Source organism: Tachypleus tridentatus, chromosome 7 (assembly GCF_004210375.1).
Source record: "Tachypleus tridentatus isolate NWPU-2018 chromosome 7, ASM421037v1, whole genome shotgun sequence".
NCBI classification, from domain to species: domain Eukaryota; kingdom Metazoa; phylum Arthropoda; class Merostomata; order Xiphosura; family Limulidae; genus Tachypleus; species Tachypleus tridentatus.
In genome coordinates, this window is record NC_134831.1 from 135,820,755 (window position 1) to 135,845,781 (window position 25,027).

Here is a 25,027-nt window from a genome sequence, read left to right on the forward strand (position 1 = left end):
GACAAAACATACAAGTTATCCATTTAACTAGGTACTTTATCTTACGGGTAACACGCAAAAGCATGTGTCACTAGTTTAATACATGTAAGTAAGTTTACACGTCCTTGAAAGAGTTAGTTACAAAGTTGTGATTGTTTCTTAATGAACGATCATTATCAGACATGGGCATTCTGTTCTCGGCAGATTTGTGTGTGTGTGTGTTTGTGTGCATACTAATTGTATGGCAAATAGTGTAATAGGGTTGATTAGATAGAGCTTCAAAGAAACTGTGTTATTTCTTATAAAATTTTAAATATGACCTTACGTTTATCTGCTAGATGGCGCTGGACTCCGCTTAGACATACAAAATAGATAATTAAAATAGAAAAAAACTTACTATCTTGATGGTTAAATCATCTAGAATTCTGAACATATAAAGCGAAATAAAAAGGTGTTACAATATTATCTGCATATCTCAAGTAAATGTACTGAAATCATATACATACAGGAACACAATTATAATCATGGTCTTACCTGCAAGTTCTAGGCAGTTATTGAATTTATACAGGAACACATCTGTTACTATGATATTACCTTACAATCCCAAGTAGTAACTGCCATTTTACACATACAAGGGAACGTCTTATTATAATATTATCTTAAAATCCCACGTAGTTACTGGAATTGTACACACTGTAGCACGTGTGTTGCTATGACATTAACACAAAATTCTTAGTCCGATACTGTCTATCATTCCTGAGTGCAGCTGTACCTTTTAATATTATAATACTTATAATCATTCCTCAGTTTATTTATACTGGTTACAAAGTATGAATTGAGTAATCAAAAAACAACGCCACGACTACAAAGACATCACAGGTAACGTAGTTAGATAGTTGTGAAAACCACACATGGGTAGCCGCCATTTGTTTTGCAAGTTGTACTTGTAGGTTATGTTAAAAAAAAAAAGTGAAACAAATTACAGTAAAGATTGTTTTGGTTTGTTTTGAATTTCGCGCGAAGCTACACGAGGGCTGTCTACGCTATTACAGTAAAGAAAATACAAAATAAAGATTATCAGCTGTCAAAATTCCCCACACTGCAAAGGTTGAAGGTAGATTCATCCTAAGAAGAAAGTTTTTAACTTCCGACTCGTCAAGTTCGAACTAATGTTCGCTATGCATGATTATAAGAAACGATTTTCACTTTAAATGCAATTTGATTGGCATCGAATACGCCCAGACCTGATTGGACAATGTCATGAAGGCAAAACTTTCAATTGGCCCTTTTAAAGGAAGAACAAAATAAGGCCACGTGAAAAATTATTAACATTAAACCTACTAGGCAGCACATTAGTCCATAATATATTAATGTGCCTTAGGTTACCCGTAATCAGACTGTGATCTGGAGTTTTACTGTGTCCAAGCTGGAATGACTAAAACTGTGTGATTTAAGTTGAAGTAAAATAACTATTTACAATAAAAAATGTAAGCATATTAGACGGATTACGATTACATACTGTTGAGATAGACTTAACCATGTTTTACAAATCAGTTTAAAACTTATGATATTTTATTTCTTTTATTAAAATTTGATTTTCGAAAAAAAATCGCAATGATTAATAATTTCACGGTGACTACATGAATGCGATTTAATAATCTGTTAAATATTTTGTTTGTTTTGATAACATGCACAATGCACACTTGTCAGCACAATACAAGTGTGTGAACGCATATAATTTCCCACAAATTTAGCGAGTTGTGTGTTTTGTTTGTTTCTTTGTTGAATATCGTCAAAGTTGTCCCTAATTTTTCAGTGGTATCTTTAGAGAGAAAACAGCCAACTCTTGTAACACTCTTTATCAACGATAGTGAAACTGACCGTAACTTTATAACGCCCCCATGGCTGAAAGAGCTAGTATGCTCGGCTCGGAGACAGGATTCGAACTCACGACTCACAGATTAAGAGTCAAGTGCCTTAACCACCAGGTCATGCCAAGTTATTTCACCTTAGTAAGAGGGTATAACGCCTTGGTTTTGAATTTCGCGAAAAGCTACACGAGGACTATATGCGCTAGCCGTCCCTAATTTAGTAGTATAAGACAAGAGGGAAGGCTGCTAGTCATCACCACCACCCGCCAACTCTTGGGCTACTCTTTTACCAACGAATGACTGTCACATTATAATGCCCTCACAGCTGAAAGGGCGAGCATGTTTGATGTGACGGGGATTCGAACTCACGACCCCCGGACTACGAGTTGAGTGCCTTAACCACCTGGCCATGCCAGGCCGATATAACGGCTATAAATACAAATGTTTGTAGTTATTCATGTCCTTACAAGGTACAGCTTATTATCTCTATATTAATGTCATGTAACAGATCTGATTCACATAACTATATTAGAAGGAACTTTTCATCTTACGTCAAGTGAGACAAGAATTATGTTTTACAGACAATGATATGTGTAATTTGGAATGCAAATCTTACAGCAAGTAGTCAATCAACTATAGTATTTTAACGATAACGCATTAAACATTTATATATTGGCTAACTGTGCATGAAGTAATGTTTTGCAGCAAAATTTGCATTTGGCTAAGCTAATGGATGTATTGAACTAAAATACTGCTTGTCGTTTGACAAGTTACATTCTAACTCTGACAAGAGGAAGTGACGAAGAACACGTTCTGGGGCTCGCACCAAGATCAACGAATAATTTAAGATAGATGTGTTTCTACGTGTTCCCCATCCCGCTGGTACAGTGGTAAGCCAACAGATTTACAACGCTAAAATCAGGAGTTCGATTCCACTCGGTGGACTCAGCAGATAGCCCGACGTGGTTTTGTTGTAAGAAAAACACACACAAACACACGGGTTCCCTGAAAGTGTTCCTTCAAGAGTAAATAAAACCAAAATTAAGAGCAAAATTATTCTCATTTCTTATTTTTGAAGTTCGTATATCGAGCTGTGTCGTAGCTTACACAATGCATATCTATTCTCGTTATTCATGGTATGTGAGCGTTGTGCTGACGTCACAACAGTACAAACATCAACGTTAAGCATTCCTTATGTGACGTCATTTTAGTGTTTACTGACTGACTGACAGACAGACAATATCCTAATATACTGTGGTGATATATGTTAAACAGGTGGCCTCTCCAGGCGACCTTCAGCGCCTTTCGGATAATCAGAGACTGCAAGTTCAAGATGATAAAGGAACTTCATATCGCACGTGACGTTTAGCCAGTGTTAATCTTGCATCATTAGGTGTTCGTTCTTAATTTTCTGTCTCCTAATGATACCAGGTTAACACTGGCGAAACGTCGTATATTATTAACTTTATTTGTACGATGTAGTATTGTCGATTTTTCAATTATGCTACTTTTTTGCTACTAGGTCTTCATTTCAAGCAACCATAGATTTGTTCTTAAGCCTATCAAATATTTTCTGTTAGCCAGATAAAGTAATCTTACACTTGTGTGATAAAGGTTTGTCTTGTTTTTGTTAAGCGTACAGCTGATTTACCTGCGTCGCGCTCACTGCAAAGATCCAGCCCCAAATTGTATCGTTATAAGTCCTCGAGCGTACCGCTGAACCACCAGGGGTCGCGCGAAGCAGAAAACGCGCTTTAATTTACGTCTCACGATAAAAGTATATTCGAAGGCCACTCAACATGTGAATATTTTATATAGCGCCTAGTCTTAACAAACTACCTGATGAAACAAATTTTAAATGTTCCTGCCACGTAAAAAATAAGTGCGCGAGGATTCCTGCAATTGTAAGCTACTTTTATAAACTATTGTGATTGTTTGAAATAATTCATTGTTTACGAGGTTTGTAAAGATAAAATTAAAAATATATATATATGTGAACGATGTATGAACATTACATGTGGCAGATATGTTAGAAGTGCACCTGATTGAGGATAGCTCCAATACACGTTGCTATAATTGGAGCTCCATTAAATGGCCCTTTGATATATACGTGTACGAGTAACGACAACCGCCAAAAGAAATAGTGCGTTCCTGTCGCTTTACTTGTTCCCACCCATACAATGTTTTTCGAAGTAAGAAAATTAATGAAATGCTTTTCTAATCCATCACAAGTCACAGTGATATACACGTTACGTCACAGTGACTGTGAAGCGCGCACCACACACACACAAAAATCAAAATACTAAAAACAGATTAATGATGACGTATTGAGTTCTTCGGTGTTTCTCCAGTTTTTTTTTTTTTCAGGTTACACCCATTTCCTTCTTTATAACAAACTTCAGCCCCCTCTAAAAGACAAATTAACAAAAAAAGGTTCGATTAATTAAACCAATATATATATATACACATTTAACTTGTAGAATGATGGTGGGTAAAAAAAGCAACAAAAACGCAGCCTAGTTAACCAATGAACGAATATTTGCCGTAAAATGCTTATAAATGTAGCTACCAGTTTGACCGCCAATTTTGTCAAAACACACCAACTAAAAACTGCAAGTAAGAAATTGACACTCGATAACAATCAACACTGGTTTCATATCTCCAGGTTGTCATCTCCAAAAAACTGTTAATAACTTCCGTTAAAGTAACGCCATGGAACCTATATTATTAGTTTCTTGTCATCACCAGCATACAACCGTATCAAACATCAATATTTATCCTAATTGCTTAAGCTAATATCACGTGATGCTAAACTATCTTTAATTCGGATAATTTCATAAAATTTAGTAAATTTGTGCTTAATAGGTGAATAATTACCATCTACTCCAATGATTCTTTTGAATAAAAAATACGATCGGGAAACTAATAATTTAGTTTGTTACGCCTAACAAATACTTCTGTATCTGCATGCTGTTCCAGATCAGCCGTCTTTCATTTGAAAAACAATTAAACAAATCTTCTACAGGTTGTTTTGATTCCCTGCTGGTACAGCAGTAAGCCTACGGACTTACAACTCTAAAAAATCAGGGGTTCGATTCTCCTCACTGGACTCAGCAGATAGCCCGATGTAGCTTTGCCATAACAAAACATACACATGTTGTTTTGGCCACGACACACTACGGTGTGTCTTTATATGCAACATACATGACCAATGATAACAATGATAAAAACCGCTATATAAATCGACTTGAAACATTCCCTGAAGCTCGTCATGCCTTCTGCCGGCAGAAAGTAAAAGAAAAGATACACACGACCCAGTTTGATAACCACAAGAGTACAGTGTTTCCATGTTATATAGCGGTATCGTTGTACAGGTGAACACTTCCAAAGCCAACTGGAAATCAAACACTTCAGTATGGCGAATTATTATTCAACAGCTTATGTTAGAGCCACAGTAAACGTTACTAAAAATAAATATATATATCCCACTTTTCCGTAAAGTGTTAGACGAATATCTACATAATAAAAAAAAATTACATACGTACGTAATCTGAAACACCACTCGGTCACACACTGTTTCCACTAAAGAAATGCGCCACTATCTCAATAACTAAGTTTAAACTTACGGCAACTTCTATTGCCCCCAGTAACTGAGCGGTATGTCTGCAGATTAAAACGCTAAAATACGGGTTTCGATACCCGTGGTGGGCAGAGCACAGATATCCCATTATGTAGCTTTGTGCTTAATTTAAAACAACAATAACTTCTATTGCCCCCAGTGACTGAGCGGTATGTCTGCAGACTTACAACGCTAAAAACCGGGTTTCGATACCCGTGGTGGGCAGAGCACAGATAGCCCATTGTGTAGCTTTGGCTTAATTCAAAACAACAACTACTTCTATTAGGCATATAAAAATTTTCATTCTTTATGTCAACATTTTATTGTAAATTCAAAAAATTCGTCGCACATTCTTTCACCCAGGTTAATTATTGTGAGAATACAACGCAGGAAATAAACTAGACAAAAATTAAAGTATAGCATTATAACGTCACAGTCGTCTAGAAACAAAAAAACTTTCCAATTTGAAATGTTGAGTTTCATTTTGTGGAAATATAACATTTTAGAAACATCTTTATTATTATATGCAGAAAACATATATCTAGACCAGAAAGCCGCTAATCATAACACACGCAGAATGTTCATATTAGGCCAAACGCGCTACAGCATTTGAACGTGCTCATCGTGAAGCATGAGCTTCCTGTTCGAAGAACCGGCTTCTTCCGGTTTATTGTCCGTAACAGCTCACGGGAATCACAGAAATATCAAACCTAAGGAAAGTATTACAAACTATCCAATATATACACACGAATCGTGACATTCAAATCATTAAGAGATCTGTAGAAACGTTCAACAAACTTCAAGTTCAATACTACTTTCTAGTATTACTTGAGATGCCATTAATTACACTTCAGTTTGATTTGTCAAACTGGTCCTCACAATTCAACCTTCATTATAAGGCACAGCCTTCATGAATATTTATATCGTTTCTTATATTCATTAGCCACATGTCACCATGCGCAATGACGACCAAATGGCAGACACTCGACAGCCTCAAAAGCGAAGATAACCGTACATTTGAGCTAGAACTGGGTAACTTACCAGGGTCTGTATGCCATGAACGAAAGGAAGTTTATTAGCTATTGATTTTCAATATTACTCTTAGTATTTATGCTGCTATATCGTATTTTGCGAATGACGGCGTTGCACCAATGCAACCACACTTTTACACATGCATTTGTTTGTACCAAATAAAGGCATTATTTATCTCTTCAGTCCTCTTCCGAATATTTGGGTGGTAGGATTCAAGTATAACCGGTTATAATTTAGAATTAATGGATTGGAGGATAGAAGCCAGAAGAGAAAACAAACCGCCATAGAACAACTTCCTCGAGTTATTTTAACCGAAAACAACAACAAACAAAGAAAAACACCCGACTGAATGCAACTTTATAATGAAACATATGCATCACGTCGGGTCTCAAACCGTGGATTCTTTGATTGGCAGCCCAACGTGTTAATCACTAGGCTATGCCTCCTCCAGGGCAAATTTAATCGAATTAAAGCGTTATGGCTTAAAACAGCACAGGTTTAAAATATCTCTAGTTTATTTACAATATAACTATGTACATACACACACAAAGAATCAAGTATGGATTTATCAAATAAAAAGTACAATACTCCTTGATCACATACATTTTCACATGTCCCACGTTTTCCCAAATTAAAGAGAACTGAAATACTTCGATTTTCAAAGCACATCTGTATTTAGAGGCGTAAGAATTGTGTGTTGCGGCAAGCTCAATTTTACGGAATTAACTTATATAGCAACTGTAAACCATACTACTGTAATAATAATACCCCTATACTCCCCCTATCCCTAGATTGAGCTGTTTTTAGCAGCTCCTTATACATTCAATTTCTCATTATAAAATCTGCATGTCCAGCCAAGCACCGACACTTTGAAACTCCTTCCTACATCACTAATATCAAGAACCAAATAATCTTAAGATATTGTATCTTTCTCCTTCAAAACAAAAAAAGACAGTGATACTTTCTTTACTGGCATTATTATATTTTATTTGTTGAAAATAAATACGTCATTACTTGACGGTGTTAAATAGCTATATCTAAAAGCGATTTGGAAAACATCCGGCTATTCTTAAACCATTGGAAATAAAGTACAGTGAGTCTTATTTCATTTCAATACCCAATCTGTGAGTCAGGGATACATATCTGATGGATTCATTCCCAACACAAGCTATCCAGTACACCTTTTTTGTAAACATGAATAGATACCTGAAGTACTTGTAATATATCCGAAATCTGCAATAGTTTTCAAACTAAGAGAGGAACGAGGTAAAACGTAGACCCAAATTTAAACTCCCACACAAAACACAGCTGTGGCTGCACTCGTTGGGCGGTGCAATAGGGAGACATATTTGATGGATTCATTCCCAAAACAAGCTTTCCAGTACACTTTTTTTGTAAACATGAATAGGTATCTGAAGAGCTTTGTAGCATATCCGCAATCTTCACTTGTTTTTAAACTAAGGAGGGGGGAAGAGATAAAACCTAGACTCCAATTTACATTCACACATAAAACAGGGCTGTGGCTGTACTCGTTGGGCGGTGCAATACGTGATTCTTCGATCCTATAAAGCCATTTCTACCGCGGTTTTCGCGATATCTATCAATATAGATGTTCAAAGCTTACTTGTTATTTTAATGTGACCCAGTGCGGGCACCTGTCAGAATATGAAAACTTCTACTGTTTTGTTCAAGAAAAATAGCCTGGCCAAACTAATAAATTCAGCGACTGCGTGGTCGAACACTATTAGACGAGAACATCTTTGGCAATAAAGTGTATTTTGTATTCATTAATAGGGCACACTTTGTTTCGTCTTACTCTCAAACCAGAAACTGTAACATACCCTGTAACCCCCCATTTCCCCCAAATTCGGTCTCATCAACTCGCAGACTGGGCGTTAAAACAATAACGGTTATGTTAACGCATGCAAGACTCTCCTCATGTTTCGATATTTGCGTCAAAATTGTGCAGGTATCTTTAAACGATCTGAAAGAAAATCCCTAATATGTGAATAGGATTCTGCTAAATGTCAAAGGTAATCGCGTTACTGTACGAAACGTTATACTCTTAAATCCCAAATATTCAGTGCACACTCAACTGTATTTGTAAAAAAAAACGCGCAAAACGACACATATACTTCAGGTAGCCGCAACTACTTGACACAATATGTTCAGATGTGCGTCATCGTCACTTAGCTAACGATCCAATTGGGTCATTATTTTTATGTTTCCGTATATACAAATACGTTGAAAAAATTTTAAAAAATATTCAAAGTTAAAATAATAGGTTAAAAAATCAAGTTCTTACGTTAACATTTTAAAATTAACTCGAATGACAATTTTTTAATGTGTTAAAGATGGTTTTGGTTGCTTGATTGTTTTCACAAAATGCCAGCATATATTTGTTATCGCAAGTACTCTGAAAAACGTGATACGGTTTTATATTAAAGTGGACCTTACGGGTTGTTATAAAACGTAAAATTATTAGTTTTAAATAGACTGATAATATATCGTAGACTACAAACCTACACTGTAGCTAATTAAACCTAGCATTGTTTTTTTACACAATAAAGTTACAGTGGTAAAGCTATACGTTTTTGCATTTATTTTTTGGCATTAAATAACTGGACCTTAAGTTAAGAAACAGAATGAGCAACAAACACAGTTCAAATGTACAGATCTTCCATAAATCTTGTAATAAATTTCTAAACTCCATATATTATTTATACGCTGAATAAATATACATTAATATTTTTCAATGTTTATAATTATTGAGCTGTTGAATTAAACCTACTCTAACAGTTACAGTCCGAAATTAACGTAAGACTAGCCATTATTATGCATCTTTGTCTGTAACACAAACATTTAGCAGTTTGTGCAAAGCGCTCTTTAACAGCATATTTAAGACTAAACAGATCAGGTTTCGTTTGAAACCCGTTAACACAAAGTGTCGTTGTTAGTGCAGAAATAAACATTATCGTATTTTATATTCTAAAGATTTTGAGACTTGAACACAATTGTATTGAGTACAGTACTAAAGTAAAACGTTTGAAGAACCATATCCAATCACTCCTTTTCTAATCGATTTCTTTTTTTTTGCCGTAATTGATAAATAGTTGCATAAAAATATCCGACTCGTTCTTTTAACAGATCTCACAGTATATTTTATATTTTCTATCATAATACATGTGTCTTGCCTAACGTTTTAATAAAACGATGTCAAAACCTGTTGTATTTTGGTCCTCTCCGAAAGAAGTGAAATAAATATGGGTGCAAAGATTCATAAAATGAGACAACTATGTAATATACAAGTGTCGATAAATACGTTACAAGGCTAACAAATTAACGTCATTACAATACAACAGCCCCCCACTCCTGGTGACTCAAACATGAGCTTGGAACCAAACGACTCTTAATATAATTTCAGATTCGATTTCACTGTGCAGTTTTGTACTCTTTACAACAAACAAACTTTAATCAAAATAATAATGTAAACAAACTTTCACAGAATATACATCGTTCTGAAGTACAATAGTATAAAACGTTTAAGCTGTTACACTTATTTTACACATATATAATGTTATACGTAAACTTCTAAACTTTCCAAGAGACAAAAAAAAAAGCTTTATAAAGTGACTGTGCTCTAGAGTGTAAATAACCTATCATATAGGAAACATTTCTCCCAGGTATAAAACAATTGGACATTCCAAATAGTAATTTTCAAATTTTACAAATACCATAAACACGGCACTAGGTATGGAAACAATAAAATCAACCTAATAAAAAACACAAACATCACTACATCTTCCTATGTAGGTAAAATATGTGGTATAAGGCCTACAAGTCAAAATCATCCGATAGATTTCTGCTTGTTTTTTTAACACATTATTTATTACTGGTGTTTTACGCTTTACAGAGTACACATGTATCTTTCCTTAAGTTACACTACATTATTCTTATCATATACTGAAACCTATACTGATAATACAGTGTGAATATGATAGACGTCTGTGCAACGTCAGCTAAGTATCTACGTAATTAAAGGTGTGTGAAATGCTGTAATCGGTTTCAATGCACAACGCAACCGATAATATAACAGTATTGTTATATATATAAATATGTATTTATATATCCATACATATTTAGCAATAACTTCAAACATATATCTCGTTTGTTCAGTGACATACCCAGATTTACGTTTAACTTTAAACTAACAGTAGTTCAGTTACAAAATTATTGATGTGTTTTAGCATGATTATATTATTTTGTTGTGTTTTTTTAAAACCAGTAAAATTATCTATTCACTTCTTTCAAAATGGTTTGGTTATTTATATTTGGAAAAAGAATTAACAAATAGAAACATCATGGCTTTACAAACTTAAACGCACAATAAGCCACATTATATTGTTACGTTCAATACCAAGTTCAAAAAGTAAACTTACCAGGAATTCCTTTTGTTGGTACGTCTCTGTCATTAAAGCCTTTTTCAGAGTACGCATATTTGACGTACAAGCACGACTCCAGATCGTTTGTTATAGCTGATGATTTACACCAAAACAGACAGACGGTCAATGTGGTTAGAACACAGCTCAAATAGCCCCCAAACTGTACCCCAAACTTTGCCATAATGGTTACTTCAGACTTAAAAGTTGCTGCGAGTCGAACACTTCAATATTCCCTTACGGCAGTTTATCGGCCTATTAAGGCAAGCCTAACACACGTACGAAACGTCAATAACTTAAAAGCGAGACTAAACCACCACAGTCACTAATTTATTTTTCATGGACGTTACTATTGTCTTCGGTCTTATTAACAGATTTATTTTTCTCTTTACCTACTATAGTATGCTCGTTCTTCTACAATACACTTCGTTCCCCATTCAGCTTCAATTTCTATCTTTTCAACAATAACATCTCCCTTTCTCAACGCTAGCAAATCTTTACCCCATCTCCACATCCCAACTCGAGCGTCGACCGTCCTTCAGCCATTCTCGTACGCTGTTCTATCAATTATATTCCTCCCTTTAAAAAGAACACCACTTGCAGAATTAATTGTATCTAAAAATTCGTTTGTCATTTTTATTGATTTATTCTTTGAGCCAACATTCAATAATCTCAAAATATTCCAATATTAAAAGAAGAACTAATTTTCATCATTAAATAAAAGTGAGTAAAAAATTTACTGAAACCAAAACTCGATTGGTCGCTTTCGGATTTTTCTTACTTATTCACCAGATGGCAGGAAGATCTGTTCACAAGCAGAAATAAGTTTGGAACAATTATATTAAGCTCTTTCTAAACACCAGTTTTGAACACTGCATCAGAAGCTGTTAACATACTGCAAGTAAATAAAGATGATTTTTTGGCTAATTGTTGTTGTTTTCTGTTGTAAAACAAGTGGCATGATAGAACATTTCTGTAATGCTCCCTTGGATATAGTAATAACATTTTACACTAACATAACATTATAAATTAGTTTAAGATGTTTAATTCGCAGTTTCTACTAATGTGTTATTTAAAAATAATAATATACTTCTGATACTGGCAAGTTTGATACATGTACATATAGATGTTATATAACAAACTGAGTAAAAGATACAACAATTTCGCCCCACGCTGGCACAGCGGCAAGTCTTCGGATTAATAACATTAAAATCAGGGGTTCGATTCCTCTCGGTATACAGCCCGACATGGCCAGGTGGTTAAGACACGCGACTAGTAAGTCGAGGGTCGTGGGTTCGAATCCTCGTCACACCAAACATGCTCGCCATTTCACCCGTGAGGGCGTTATAATGTTACGGTTAATCCAATTATTCATTGGTAAAAGAGTAGCCCAAAAGTTGGTGGTGGTTGGTGATGACTAGTTACCTCCCCTCTTGTCTTACACTGCTATAATCAGAGACGGCTAGCGAAGATAGCCTTCGAGTAATTTTGCGCGAAAATTCAAAAACCGAACAAACCATCTCATAAATACTCCTTAACGTAGAACTCCCCCACTAGTACAGCGGTATGTCTACGGATTTACAACGCTAAAATCAGGGGTTCGACTCCCCTCAGTGGGCTCTGCAGATAGTCGGAGGTGACTTTCCTATAAGAAAAACACACTCCTTAATTTTTTTTGTGTGAATTAAAACAATAGTTTTGGGTTGGCTTTAATTATTTGTATTGTAAGAACTACTAATGCTTTTGATTGAAATTTTATGCTCGTCTTAAATGGTAGTTTTTATTAAATATCAGGACATTATTTAAATAATCTCACTTTTCTACGTGTAGCATGTTAAAATTTAATACTGCTACAATTGAAGTTAAAACAATGATGTCGTAAGGCGTAGTTATACTTGGGCATACGTGCGTCCGTAGGTCGCGTTCGTACCAATTGGTTTCAACCGGATTATTTTTTACGGCGCCATCTTTAACGTTCTACTACACTGTTTTTCTCTCTCTAGTAAAGCAGTGAAGCCCTTTATAAGACTTACGACAATATACAATATATTTGTCATATTTATTTATTTACCATAAAGGCTTGGTCTAAAAGACTTTGGTCATTTTGGGTTAGTTTAGGATAATTATAGCTTTAAAACGCCTCAGTGTTTATGTTTAATGAGAAATTATATTTATTTTAGAGTTTCATTGTTATCTCGTTTAAAGTTATGATTTAAACATTGTATGCCACCTTGTAAAATTATCTAAAATCGTTGCTTTCAACAAAAGCAACTTTACACTTGTAAAAAAAATGTTGTTTATCTGCATCACTTCTTTCGAAACTTACTGTTATTTTTAACCAGGTGAACATTATATTATTGTTTTAATCCACTATCACATTATATTATTGTTATAAAAATTCATATAGTGAGCTACTTTTGTTCACAAATGTCTTTTGTTGTTCTTGTTGTTAACCAAGGTATTATTATAAATCTTAAATATGTAATTAATTGAACTCATTTTACTTGAAACAATGCCTACCACGATCAACTTCCTATCAGGTCTTCCCTTAAGTCATGTCCGATTTTAGGCTCAGAAAAAGAGAAAAGATTTCAAATGCTTTTAATGTTATTTAATCAATAACATATGTTCAATTATTATTAATTACTTCCTGTCAATGATTCACAAGCTTCTGAATGCCACTTCCATAAAATTATTGGGGTTTGGAGGAAAAGAATGTAGAGATGGTAGTTTTGACATCTTCATGTGTTCCAAGCTGTTCTCCATCAAGATAGTTCTGCAAACTTCGGAATAGATGATAATCAGATGGGGCAAGGTCTGGAGAATAAGGAGGATGTGGAAGTTTTTCCCAGTCTAACTCTTCCGTCTTTGCAGATATGATCCTTGTTGTATGGGGCCGTCCATTATCTTGGTGTAACACAACACCTTTACGATTGATCAAGGCAGGTCTCTTTTTTTTTTTTTTTTCAGTGCAACATTCAAGCACTCTAACTGTTGGCAATAGAAGTCAGATGTAATCGTTACATTGAGTGGCAACAACACAGAGTGGGTCACATCAACAATATCCCACCAAACGCTTAACAAGACTTTCCGAGGGTAGAGGACCATCTTGGGCTGTGCTTTAGCCAGTTTACCTGCACTGAATCATTATCTGCAGCGCTTAACATAATTATAAATTATCCATTTTTCATCTCCAGTCACTAACCCGTCCAAGAAAGGTGAGTAATGTTCACGAGAGTGCAGAGAAGCGCAAATATTCGCTCTTGCCCCAAGATTGGCTTCTATCAGACCATGGGGGATCCACCATGAGGGATCCATTTTCCAAGTTTTAATACCTTTCAAAACTGTTGCAGATGGCGGTGAACTGTTGAATGAGTTCAATTAAGGTTTTGTGACAGTTTTTCAACTGTTACAACACAATATTTATCAAGGACAACAAGCAGCAAGTCATCATTAAACTCAACAGGACGACCTGAACGTGGCGCATAACTTAAGCTGTAGTCACCTGATCAGAACTTCTGAAACCACCTTCGACATTTTCTTTTATAGAAAGACTCGGCACCAATGCAACCACACTTTTACATATGCATTTGTTTGTATCAAATAAAGTCATTATTTACCTCTCCAGTCAGATATAACCGGTCATAATTTAGAATTAATAGATTGGAGAAGAGAAGGCAAAAGAGAAAACAAACCGCCATAGAACAACTTCCTCGAGTTATTTTAACCGAAAACAACAACAAAGAAAGAAAAACACCCGATTGAATGCAACTTTTATAATGAAACATATGCACCACGTCGGGTCTCAAACCGTGGACTCTTTGATTGGCAGCCCAACGTGTTAATCACTAGGCTATGTCTCGTCCAGGGCAAATTTAATCGAATTAAAGCGTTATGACTTAAACCAGCACATGTTTAAAATATCTCTAGTTTATTTACAATATAACTATGTACATACACACACAAAGAATCAAGTATGGATTTATCAAATAAAAAGTACAATACTCCTTGATCACATACATTTTCACATGTCCCACGTTTTCCCAAATTAAAGAGAACTGAAATACTTCGATTTTCAAAGCACATCTGTATTTAGAGGCGTAAGAATTGTGTGTTGCGGCAAGCTCAATTTTACGGAATTAACTTATACAGCAACTTTGAATCATACTACTGTAATAATAATACCCCTATACTCCCCCTCTCCCTAGATTGAGCTGTTTTTAGCAGCTCCTTATACATTCAATTTCTCATTATAAAATCTGCATGTCCAGCCAAGCACCGACACTTTGAAACCCCTTCCTACATCACTAAACACGGTAGTGACTACACTCGTTGGAAAAGGTGCAATAGGGAGACATATTTAATGGATTCATTCCCAAACAAGCTTTCCAATACACTTTTTTGTAAACATTAATAGATATCTGAAGTACTTGTAATATAAACTTCGCTTCTTCTTTGTGGGTATGTTTAACCCTGGAGGGACAGGGGCGCAAGAACTCTTTCTCCATCCATATCTTTGTTGTCGACTACCAGTAAGAATTTCTTGTTGTTGTAGATTTTGGGCAACAATATTCCACAGTTCTCCTGCCCTTTTCACGGCAGAAACAGATTTCTTGTCGTACCTCGAAAGATATCTTTTATAAATGAAGTCAATTTGATAATCCGTTCAAAGGCACCGGGGAGAATTGAACTCACGATCTCCTGTTTGGTATACAGGCTTTTTAAGCAACTAAGCCGCGGTATCCTATGTAACATACCCGCAATCTACAATAGTTATCAAACTAAGGAGAGGGAAGAGGTCAAATGTACACCCGAATTTATACTCACACACAAAACAGGGCTGTGGCTGAAATCGTTAGGCGGTGCAATAGAGAGACATATTTGATAGATTCATTCCCAAAATAAGCTGTCCACTATACTTTTTTGTAAACATGAAAAAATATCTGAAGTACTAGTAACATATGCAAAATCTACAAAAGTTTTTAAACTGAGGAGGGGGAAGAGGTAAAACCTAGACTCAAATTTAAACGCCTACACAAAACACGGTTCTGGTTACACTCGTGGGCAGGTGCAATAGAGAGACATATTTGATGGATTCATTCCCAAAACAAGCTTTCCAGTACACTTTTTTTGTAAACATGAATAGGTATCTGAAGAGCTTTGTAGCATATCCGCAATCTTCACTAGTTTTTAAACTAAGGAGGGGGGAAGAGATAAAACCTAGACTCCAATTTACATTCACACATAAAACAGGGCTGTGGCTGTACTCGTTGGGTGGTGCAATACGTGATTCTTCGATCCTATAAATTCATTTCTACCGCGGTTTTCGCGATATCTATCAATATAGATGTTCAAAGCTTACTTGCTATTTTAATGTGACCCAGTGCGGGCACCTGTCAGAATATGAAAACTTGTACTATTTTGTTCAAGAAAAATAGCCTGGCCAAACTAATAAATTCAACGACTGCGTGGTCGAACACTATTAGACGAGAACATCTTTGGCAATAAAGTGTATTTTGTATTCATTAATAGGGCACACTTTGTTTCGTCTTACTCTCAAACCAGAAACTGTAACATCCCCCTGTAACCCCCCATTTCCCCCAAATTCGGTCTCATCAACTCGCAGACTGGGCGTTAAAACAATAACGGTTATGTTAACGCATGCAAGACTCTCCTCATGTTTCGATATTTGCGTCAAAATTGTGCAGGTATCTTTAAACGATCTGAAAAAAAATCCCTAATATGTGAATAGGATTCTGCTAAATGTCAAAGGTAATCGCGTTACTGTATGAAACGTTATACTCTTAAATCCCAAATATTCAGTGCACACTTAACTGTATTTGTAAAAAAAAAACGCGCTAAACGACACACAGTCTTCATCAAGTACAACTAGCAGCAAGTCATCATTAAACTCAACAGGATGAACTGAATGTGACGCATCACTTAAGCTGTAGTCACCTGATCTGAACTTCTGAAACCACCTTCGACATTTTCTTTCACTGAGAGACTCTGCACCATAAACACCTTGAATGTTTCTTGTAGTTTCTACTCCACTGTTGCCTTTTTAAACTCGTAAAGTATTATATGTCTAATGTGTTCCTCAGACACATCCATCTTCGTAAGGATTTATTGTATTAATGATCTGAAAATAGTGGAGTTGGGTTAATTTTTTTATTTGTCTGAACATTTTTATATACGTCCAACTGCATATTTTAGTCATTAAAGCCTTCTACAAAGACAGAAATGATGATGCACTTTCTGTATTAAATTATCGGACATTACTAGACGGATGACCTGATATTTTGTGATTTTTTTATTTGTAAGAAATTTGTTATAAGAAGATGAAAAATAAGCGGTACCTATACAATAAACAGGAACTATTGAGCCACCGCTATGGCATATCTGCGTGTTTATGGTGTTTTTTTCCAACCTAAATGGATTATTAAAAAAAACAAGAGAGAGATTTGAAATAATATTTTTTCATGCGAGTTGGTTCATGTATTAAGATGATGTTTAAAAACAATGTTAGTAAATTCAATAATAACATGAAGTTAATGATAATATTTATTATAGTAATATGATTTACTGTCCTTAATATACAGGGTGTCCCAAAATAACGTTTACAATCTTTGGATCTTGCCTTGTTTATTGATTTTAACAATGAAACAAGATACATATGATAGCCAAAGGATTTATTTAAAGATTTAATACTGAAATCCAGAGAAAAAATAACAAACAAAATTCTTCCCAAGGAAAACTCTCCTTGGTTGAAATGGTAAAATGTCACAATTTGCTTGCTTCACTTCAGGTGTTCAAACTGAAATCCGTTCTGCTCCAGACACATCTCATAATGGGAAGAAATGGAAGTGCACACATCAAACACCATCTCATCTGGTATTAAAGCACATTGTTCTTCAATTGCAACTCTCAATTCGTCAATTGTTGCCCTTTTTGTGCTGTAAACTTTGTCTTTCAGAAACCCCCACAAAAAGAAATCCATGGGTGTCAAATCTGGTGATCTAGCAGGAAATTCTACACTTCCTCTTCGTCCAACCCATCTGTCTGGCATAGATGCATCCAGATAAGCTCTCACGTCGCGATGGAAGTGGAGAGGAGCGCCATCCTGCTGGAAGAAACACTCTTCTTCTCCAAATTGTTTTTGAATGCGTGGCATGGCAAACTCTTGTAGCATGTTGAGATAATTCAATCCTGTTACGGTGTCTTGGAAAAATAATGGTCCGATGAGTTCCCTAGCGGACAGACCACACCACACAGACACTCCAGGCAAATTCAAGTGATGTTCCTCTGTAACATGTGGATTTTCTGTGGCCCAGTAGGTGCAGTTGTGTCGATTTATTGAGCCATTCAGCTTAAACGTTGCTTCATCACTCCAAACAATTTTGAGTGAAAATTCATTATTGCCTGCACATCTAGCAAGATGCCATTCACACAACTCAACCCTTCGATCAGGGTCATCTTTATTCAGAACGTGAACAAGGGATGGGATGAAACTTTTGAATTGGGAACGCTTCAAAATGCGATGAACGCTGGATTTAGGGATACTTGTTTCACGAGACAGTTGGCGCACTGATTTTCTTGGAGAATTCAGAACATTATCAATGATCTCTTGCTCTCTTGTTGGGCTTGTTGATGATATTTTTCGACCGGAGCGACCATTTCTCATATTGTGGAGAGTTCCGTATTCATCAAACTTGGCGATGATGCGTGAAATGCTGGGGCGAGATGGCGCATTTATATGGAACTTTCTAGTAAAACGTCTTTGCACTTCAGCTTTGTTTTCGACTTTCCAAAAAGTTTTGAAAATGAATATTTTGTGCTGGATTTTAAGCTGATTATCCGCCATCCTTGGACACAAGTCAAATATGAAACAAAAGAAACGGTTTATTAGTTATACGCAGTCAAAGAGTGTAAACGTTATTTTGGGACACCCTGTATCAGTACAAATGTGATTGTTTTTTGTTATTGACGAATCAAATATGCACGAGTTTTAAAATATATGTTTTTTTTATTCATGATGTGAAATGCCAATATAAAAAATACATAATTGAAAGAATTCACATCGGATTATATTGTAGTACCAACAGTCAAGAGTATTTTGATTTTTAGTAATACGTTTTCACAGTATATCTTAAATCCGCGTGAGCCTAGCATGCCCAGGTGGTTAGGGCGCACGACTCGTAATCTGATCGTCTGGAGTTCAAATCCCCGTCACACCGAACACACTCGTCCTTTCAGCCATGGGCGCATTATAATGTTATGGTCAATTCAACTATTCGTTGGTAAAAGAATAGCCCAAGTGTTTGTGGTAGGCAGTAATGACTAGCTGCCTTCCCTGTAGTCTTACACTGCTAAAGTAGGGACGGCTAGCGCAGATAGACCGCGTGTAGCTTTGCGCGAAAATTAAAAAAAAAATCCGTGTTTCTTTTTTCTGTCGTTTTCTTTCAATGTTTTAAAAGTATGTGTGAAGATTCGAACTCTCTAATTTCTTAGTTAAAACTCCTAACTGAATGTAAGTTTCGAACATGTATGCATTTTACAATTCATATTTATTTTATAAAATGCATTTGACTCTTTGTCTCCATGTTTATGTGCCAGAGATCAAAATCGATTTGCCCCATATCAGCGGTAAGTTTACAATATTTTGAAGATAAAATCCGCATTTCGGTTTCCCACACTAGATGGAGCACAAACAGCACGTTGTGTAGTTCTGCACTACAAAACAACAAACAACTGACGGTAATTTCACTTTATTACTTTACAAATGATAAAGGTTTAACTTTATTGTTTACGTTCTCTTAAAAACAAATATAATTGTTTCTGAAGAAAATAAAAAGCAAATAGATTTATTCAATTCCTCCGCATGACTAAAACAATAAAATTTAAATTTCTTGAAGAAGTAACAAATTATGATTATGCTCTGAAAAAAACAACAACAATCAATAATCACGCTTAAGATAAAAACATTATAAACCCATCAAGGGTGGATCTGGAGAAAGTCATTTGTGACTCTGTCCTCTCTTCTAGGTACCCCAGATATGTTAAACATGAATAAAATACACAATGTCTAATCAAGCATAACCCTCTAATATTCTATTGTGCAACATAGGGCTAAAATTTACCAAACGTGATAGTTTTATGTCTGTAAGAGAGAGTGGGAGAAGCTTGAAGACATTTCAAGACATCTCTAGAAATACTGCTTTATTGATCCTATTTTATAAATACTGCTTTATTGATCCTATTTTAGAACCACTGCTTTGTTGATCCTATTTTAATACTACTACTTTATTGATCTTATTTTAGAAATACTGCTTTGTTGATCCTATTTTAGATTGATCTTATTTTAGAAATACTGCTTTATTGATCCTATTTTATAAATACTGCTTTATTGATCCTATTTTAGAACCACTGCTTTGTTGATCCTATTTTAATACTACTACTTTATTGATCTTATTTTAGAAATACTGCTTTGTTGATCCTATTTTATAAATACTGCTTTGTATTGATCCTATTTTATAAATACTGCTTTTGTTGATCCTATTTTAGAACCACTGCTTTGTTGATCCTATTTTAGAAACACTACTACTACTTTATTGATCTTATTTTAGAAATACTGCTTTGTTGATCCTATTTTAGAACCACTGTTTTATTGATCCTATTTTAAAAATACTGCTTTGTTGATCTTATTTTAAAGAATTCTGGATCTGTCTTCCTGGACTGCTACTATCCGTGGTTGTAGACTTTGAACTTTACTATAAACAGACAATTAGTAAGTGATGTAACTATCTTAAATTTAACATCGTTATTGTTTTAATGCTTTGTTATCGACAGCAGTGAATAGAGCAAAATTCTGCCAATTTCTGTTTTTATTTATTCTGCTAAGCAGTTACTACTGACTACTGGAAGCACAAAAGTTATTGCCACAGGGTTTTTTTAATGTCTGGGAAGTAAATGTTTCTCTTATGTGGATTGCTTTATTTCATTTCAATCCAAGGCCACTAGATGGCCCGTCACATCATTCTAGTTTAGTTGCATTTCGACGAGATAACCAACCCGTTGTTTCGTTACGTTCCCGATAAATCTTTATGATAAGTGTGGCATCTGATGTATAAAATATTACTGGTAATCGTAGTAGATCAGCGAAAACGTGAGCTTCAAACAAAAGACTAATAGAAGTTGAAAGTTCAACGTGTAAATATTTATAATTGGAGATCTGTTTGCGATGAAACAACAAGCGTAACTTCTTTTAAGGCACTGAAAGATGCACACGGAGTTAGCTAAAGAAACCAAGTATTATACTGATGAGAAACAAGCAATACAAATTCAATGGTTTCGGTTTTAACAACAGACATTCAAGTACACCAATACGTATATAAAACGCTGATCTAAAGCAATGTTATCCAGTTCATTTAACACTTACGTTCTAACACTTGTACATATACAGTAAAAGCGTCAAGCGCCTCCCTATACAGGCGAAAATTTCATGTTAATGTTTTAACATATAGTATTTCTGCACCATCTACAACGATAACAGTTTTAAACAATAACAAAAATTATAGAAATACCTTAAGTTATATAAAAACACTGATTCCTTGCGAGACTTAGAAGTCATAACTACAAAAATTTATAAAATATTTACAAGTAAAACAAGCAGTTATTAGATTAAAATGAAATTATTATGGTACATAACAGTTCTGTTTGTTTGTTTTTGGAATTTCGCACAAAGCTACTCGAGGGCTATCTGTGCTAGCCGTCCCTAATTTAGCAGTGTAAGACTAGAGAGAAGGCAGCTAGTCATCACCACCCACCGCCAACTCTTGGGCTACTCTTTTACCAACGAATAGTGGGATTGAACGTCACATTATAACGCCCCCACAGCTGGGAGGGCGAGCATGTTTGGCGCGACTCGGGCGCGAACCCGCGACCCTCAGATTACGAAGCGCACGCCTTAACACGCTAGGCCATGCCAGGCCCCCCATAATAGTTCACGCTAGCGAACTGTGATTTATTAATGAGTAGTTTGTGTGATTTATATTAAAATAAGACTGATAACAAAGCTGCAAATTTAGACTTCATAAAAGTTGTTTTCATTTTAACAACGGATTTTTCATAATCCAGCTACACAGATTTCGAAAATAATATTCATATTTTTTTCAATGGAATGAGGATTTTTTACAAATCAGGAAGAAGAAAACATCCCTTACTTATATTAAATTATTTTACCCTCAATGAACATTTGTTATTACTTTTATTATTATGTTTGGGACCGGTATGACCAGGTGGATAGAGTGCTCGACTCGCAATCTCTTCTTGGCTTACATTAGGTAAGAATGGATGTTGCTAATTTTTATCCAATATTTAGCTAATCAGGTAAAGTTAATTCAGTAAATTCGTTTAATTTTAATTAGTTTCTTAAGTTGCGACCTTCCTCTTGGATTAACAACACAAAACAAAAACACTTTAAAACTGATACTTTTGAGTGTTAGACACCGGAATGAATATTTTATCAACCTAAATGCAATAAATTGGGTTGTATATAACAGTGTTTTGCCAGTTGAACTATATCATAAGATAAAAGTTTAGGAAATCAACGGTATAACGAACACAGAATAGTTAAAAACCTCGCATTTAGTGCTGCCATCTGTACACGATAAAGTAAGCAAGGTTGTAAACTTGTAGTCCATATTTGTTATGCAAGTTATGTTCGATAAAATCTTTATCGAATAAACTTGTTTGTAAATCTTAATTTTTATCCATATCTTAGAAAACTCTTGGATTACCACAGGTGATTAATTACAATATTTAGTTTACTTATGCTATGTAGAATTCTTCTGAAAGAAAAATGTCTGATGATCAGGACGGTCGGCACACAATTGTTAAGACGTGAAAATGAGAAGGTTCGCCATTTCATAGTTGGTGTTATAATGGTACGGTAAATTCTACTACACGTTGGTAAGGAATACCCAAAGAATTGGTAGTGGATGATGTTAACTATATGCCTCCGTCTATTCCATATGTCTGCGGATTCACACCGTTAGAAACCGGGTTTCGATATTCGTGGTGGGCAGAGCAAAGATAGCTCATTGTGTCGCTTTGTGCTTTATTCTTAAGAAACTATTTTGATCCCTCGAAAAGTGACAGTTATCGTGGTGTAAGTGGCAGTGTAGGACTAGAAGGAAGGCAACTAGTCATTACTGCCCACCGCCAACTCTTGGGCTACTCTTTTACCAACGAATAGTGGAATTGACCGTTACATTATAACGCCCTTACGGCTGAAAGGGGGCGAGCATGTTTGGTGTGACGGGGATTCGAACCCGCGACCCCCAGATTACGAGTCGAAGGCCTTAACCCACCTGGCCATACCGGGCCAAAATCATATGAATAACGAAAGATTCGGAAATATTCTTAACAATATTTTTACTTAAATAACAAAAGTTATGTTTGTAGTTTATCTACGGGGATGGAGGAAGCAATTTTTGATTGGTCAGACAAATCAGAATAGTGTACAAAGTATGTCGGTACTAGCGGGATGGAGAAGTCTGAAAACTTCATACCCTCAGAAAAAATTAGGAAAATAAGTGCCCCGAAAGTTAACTGTGTGCTAATTTTCATTTTTCAATAAATTATAATAATCATTTGCAAGAACCTCTCTACGATTCACAAAAATAGGTGCTCGCTGACACATATACTCATCATAGTTATAAGCAAGCACAAGCGTATACACTCACAGATTAAACGAGTAATTGTCTCACAGCGGCATGTCTGGGGAGTTATACAGCTAAAAACCGGGTTTTGATACCCGTGGTAGGCAGAGCACAGATAGCCCTTTATGTAGCTTTGTGCTTAGTAACAAACAAAACATATAATTTATTTTGCATTGTTATATTGATTCATATTTACTACTGTTACTTTATCAACCTAGAAACAATTTCTGAAGCTAAAGTTTAAAGATGAAAAAAATTCAGTTTATGTGGTTGAAAACAGAAACTAATAACTTTAGCGAAAGGGTGAAGGCTTGATTTTGTTTTCGTTTGTTTTGAATTTCGCGCAAAGCTATCGAGGGCTATCTGTGCTAGCCGTCCCCAATATAGCAGTGTAAGAAAGACTAAAGGGAAGGCAGCTAGTCATCACCACTTACCGCCAACTCTTGGACTACTCTTTTACCAATGAATAGTGTAATTGACCGTAGCATTATATCGCCCCCACGGCTGAAAGAACGAGCATGTTTGGTTTTAACGGTGATTCGAATCTGCAATCCTCTTTTAATATAAATGAGTCGAGTGCCTTAACTACCTGGCCATGCTGGGGCAGGGATGAAGGCAGATTTATTATTTAGTGTGGCATTACTTAGGTTACCCGATTGTTAATCTAAGTAATCCAACACTAAATATAAATGTTGGTTCGGCTGCTGCACTGTCTACCAGATTTGCTCCAACGCATGTGATCGATTGATTACGTTTCTAAATTAAAAATAAAAATTTGCGTTTGGTGATTATGCACAAAGGGTATTTTTAATCGAAATTTAGGACTATTTATTTTCCAACAATTATTTTATGGATATTCTTTTTACTTGAATCATAAATTATAAGTACAAAGATAATACCAAATAGATATTTTAAATCACATTCAAATAGCAACCAGCAATCATTTTTTTACTTTAATGACGTTTACACCTAAGAGATGGCAGCACTAATGTCACTGAAAATGTTTAATGGTTATACCTAACTTCGTTGAAACTAATGGTCAAACTGTGAATGAACCACTACACTGCGACATTTTCTCTTCAGATGGAAAATGGCAGTGAAGTAGTTAGGGATAAGGAGTACTAGCCCTCACTGAAAAGCTGTGATTGTAAAAAACAAAATGGATTTAAATATCTTAGTAAAACATTGCCCCTAAGATGAGCTGAAAAAGCATTGCTATTATATGCATATTTGTTGTTTAATAAAAATTAATTACGAATGTTTTATGCACCTAGCATAGAAGATTTCTAGCTACGCTGCTAAAAATGAGTTCTATAAATCAGTTTCATGCAATTTATTCGTTGTATTGTTTCTAAAGCGAAAGTA

General features: G+C 35.4%; 1 protein-coding gene across 1 annotated transcript in view; it reads right to left on the reverse strand.

The window, feature by feature from the left end:
• LOC143256668 (glypican-6-like) overlaps positions 1-11,495 on the reverse strand; it is a 105,350-nt gene extending 93,855 nt beyond the window's left edge. Inside the window, exon 1 of the mRNA XM_076514174.1 lies at positions 10,941-11,495. Within this exon, the coding sequence (XP_076370289.1) occupies positions 10,941-11,124 (184 nt within the window). The 5' untranslated portion in view covers positions 11,125-11,495. The remainder of the gene's footprint in view (positions 1-10,940) is intronic.
• Positions 11,496-25,027: the final 13,532 nt, after the last annotated feature.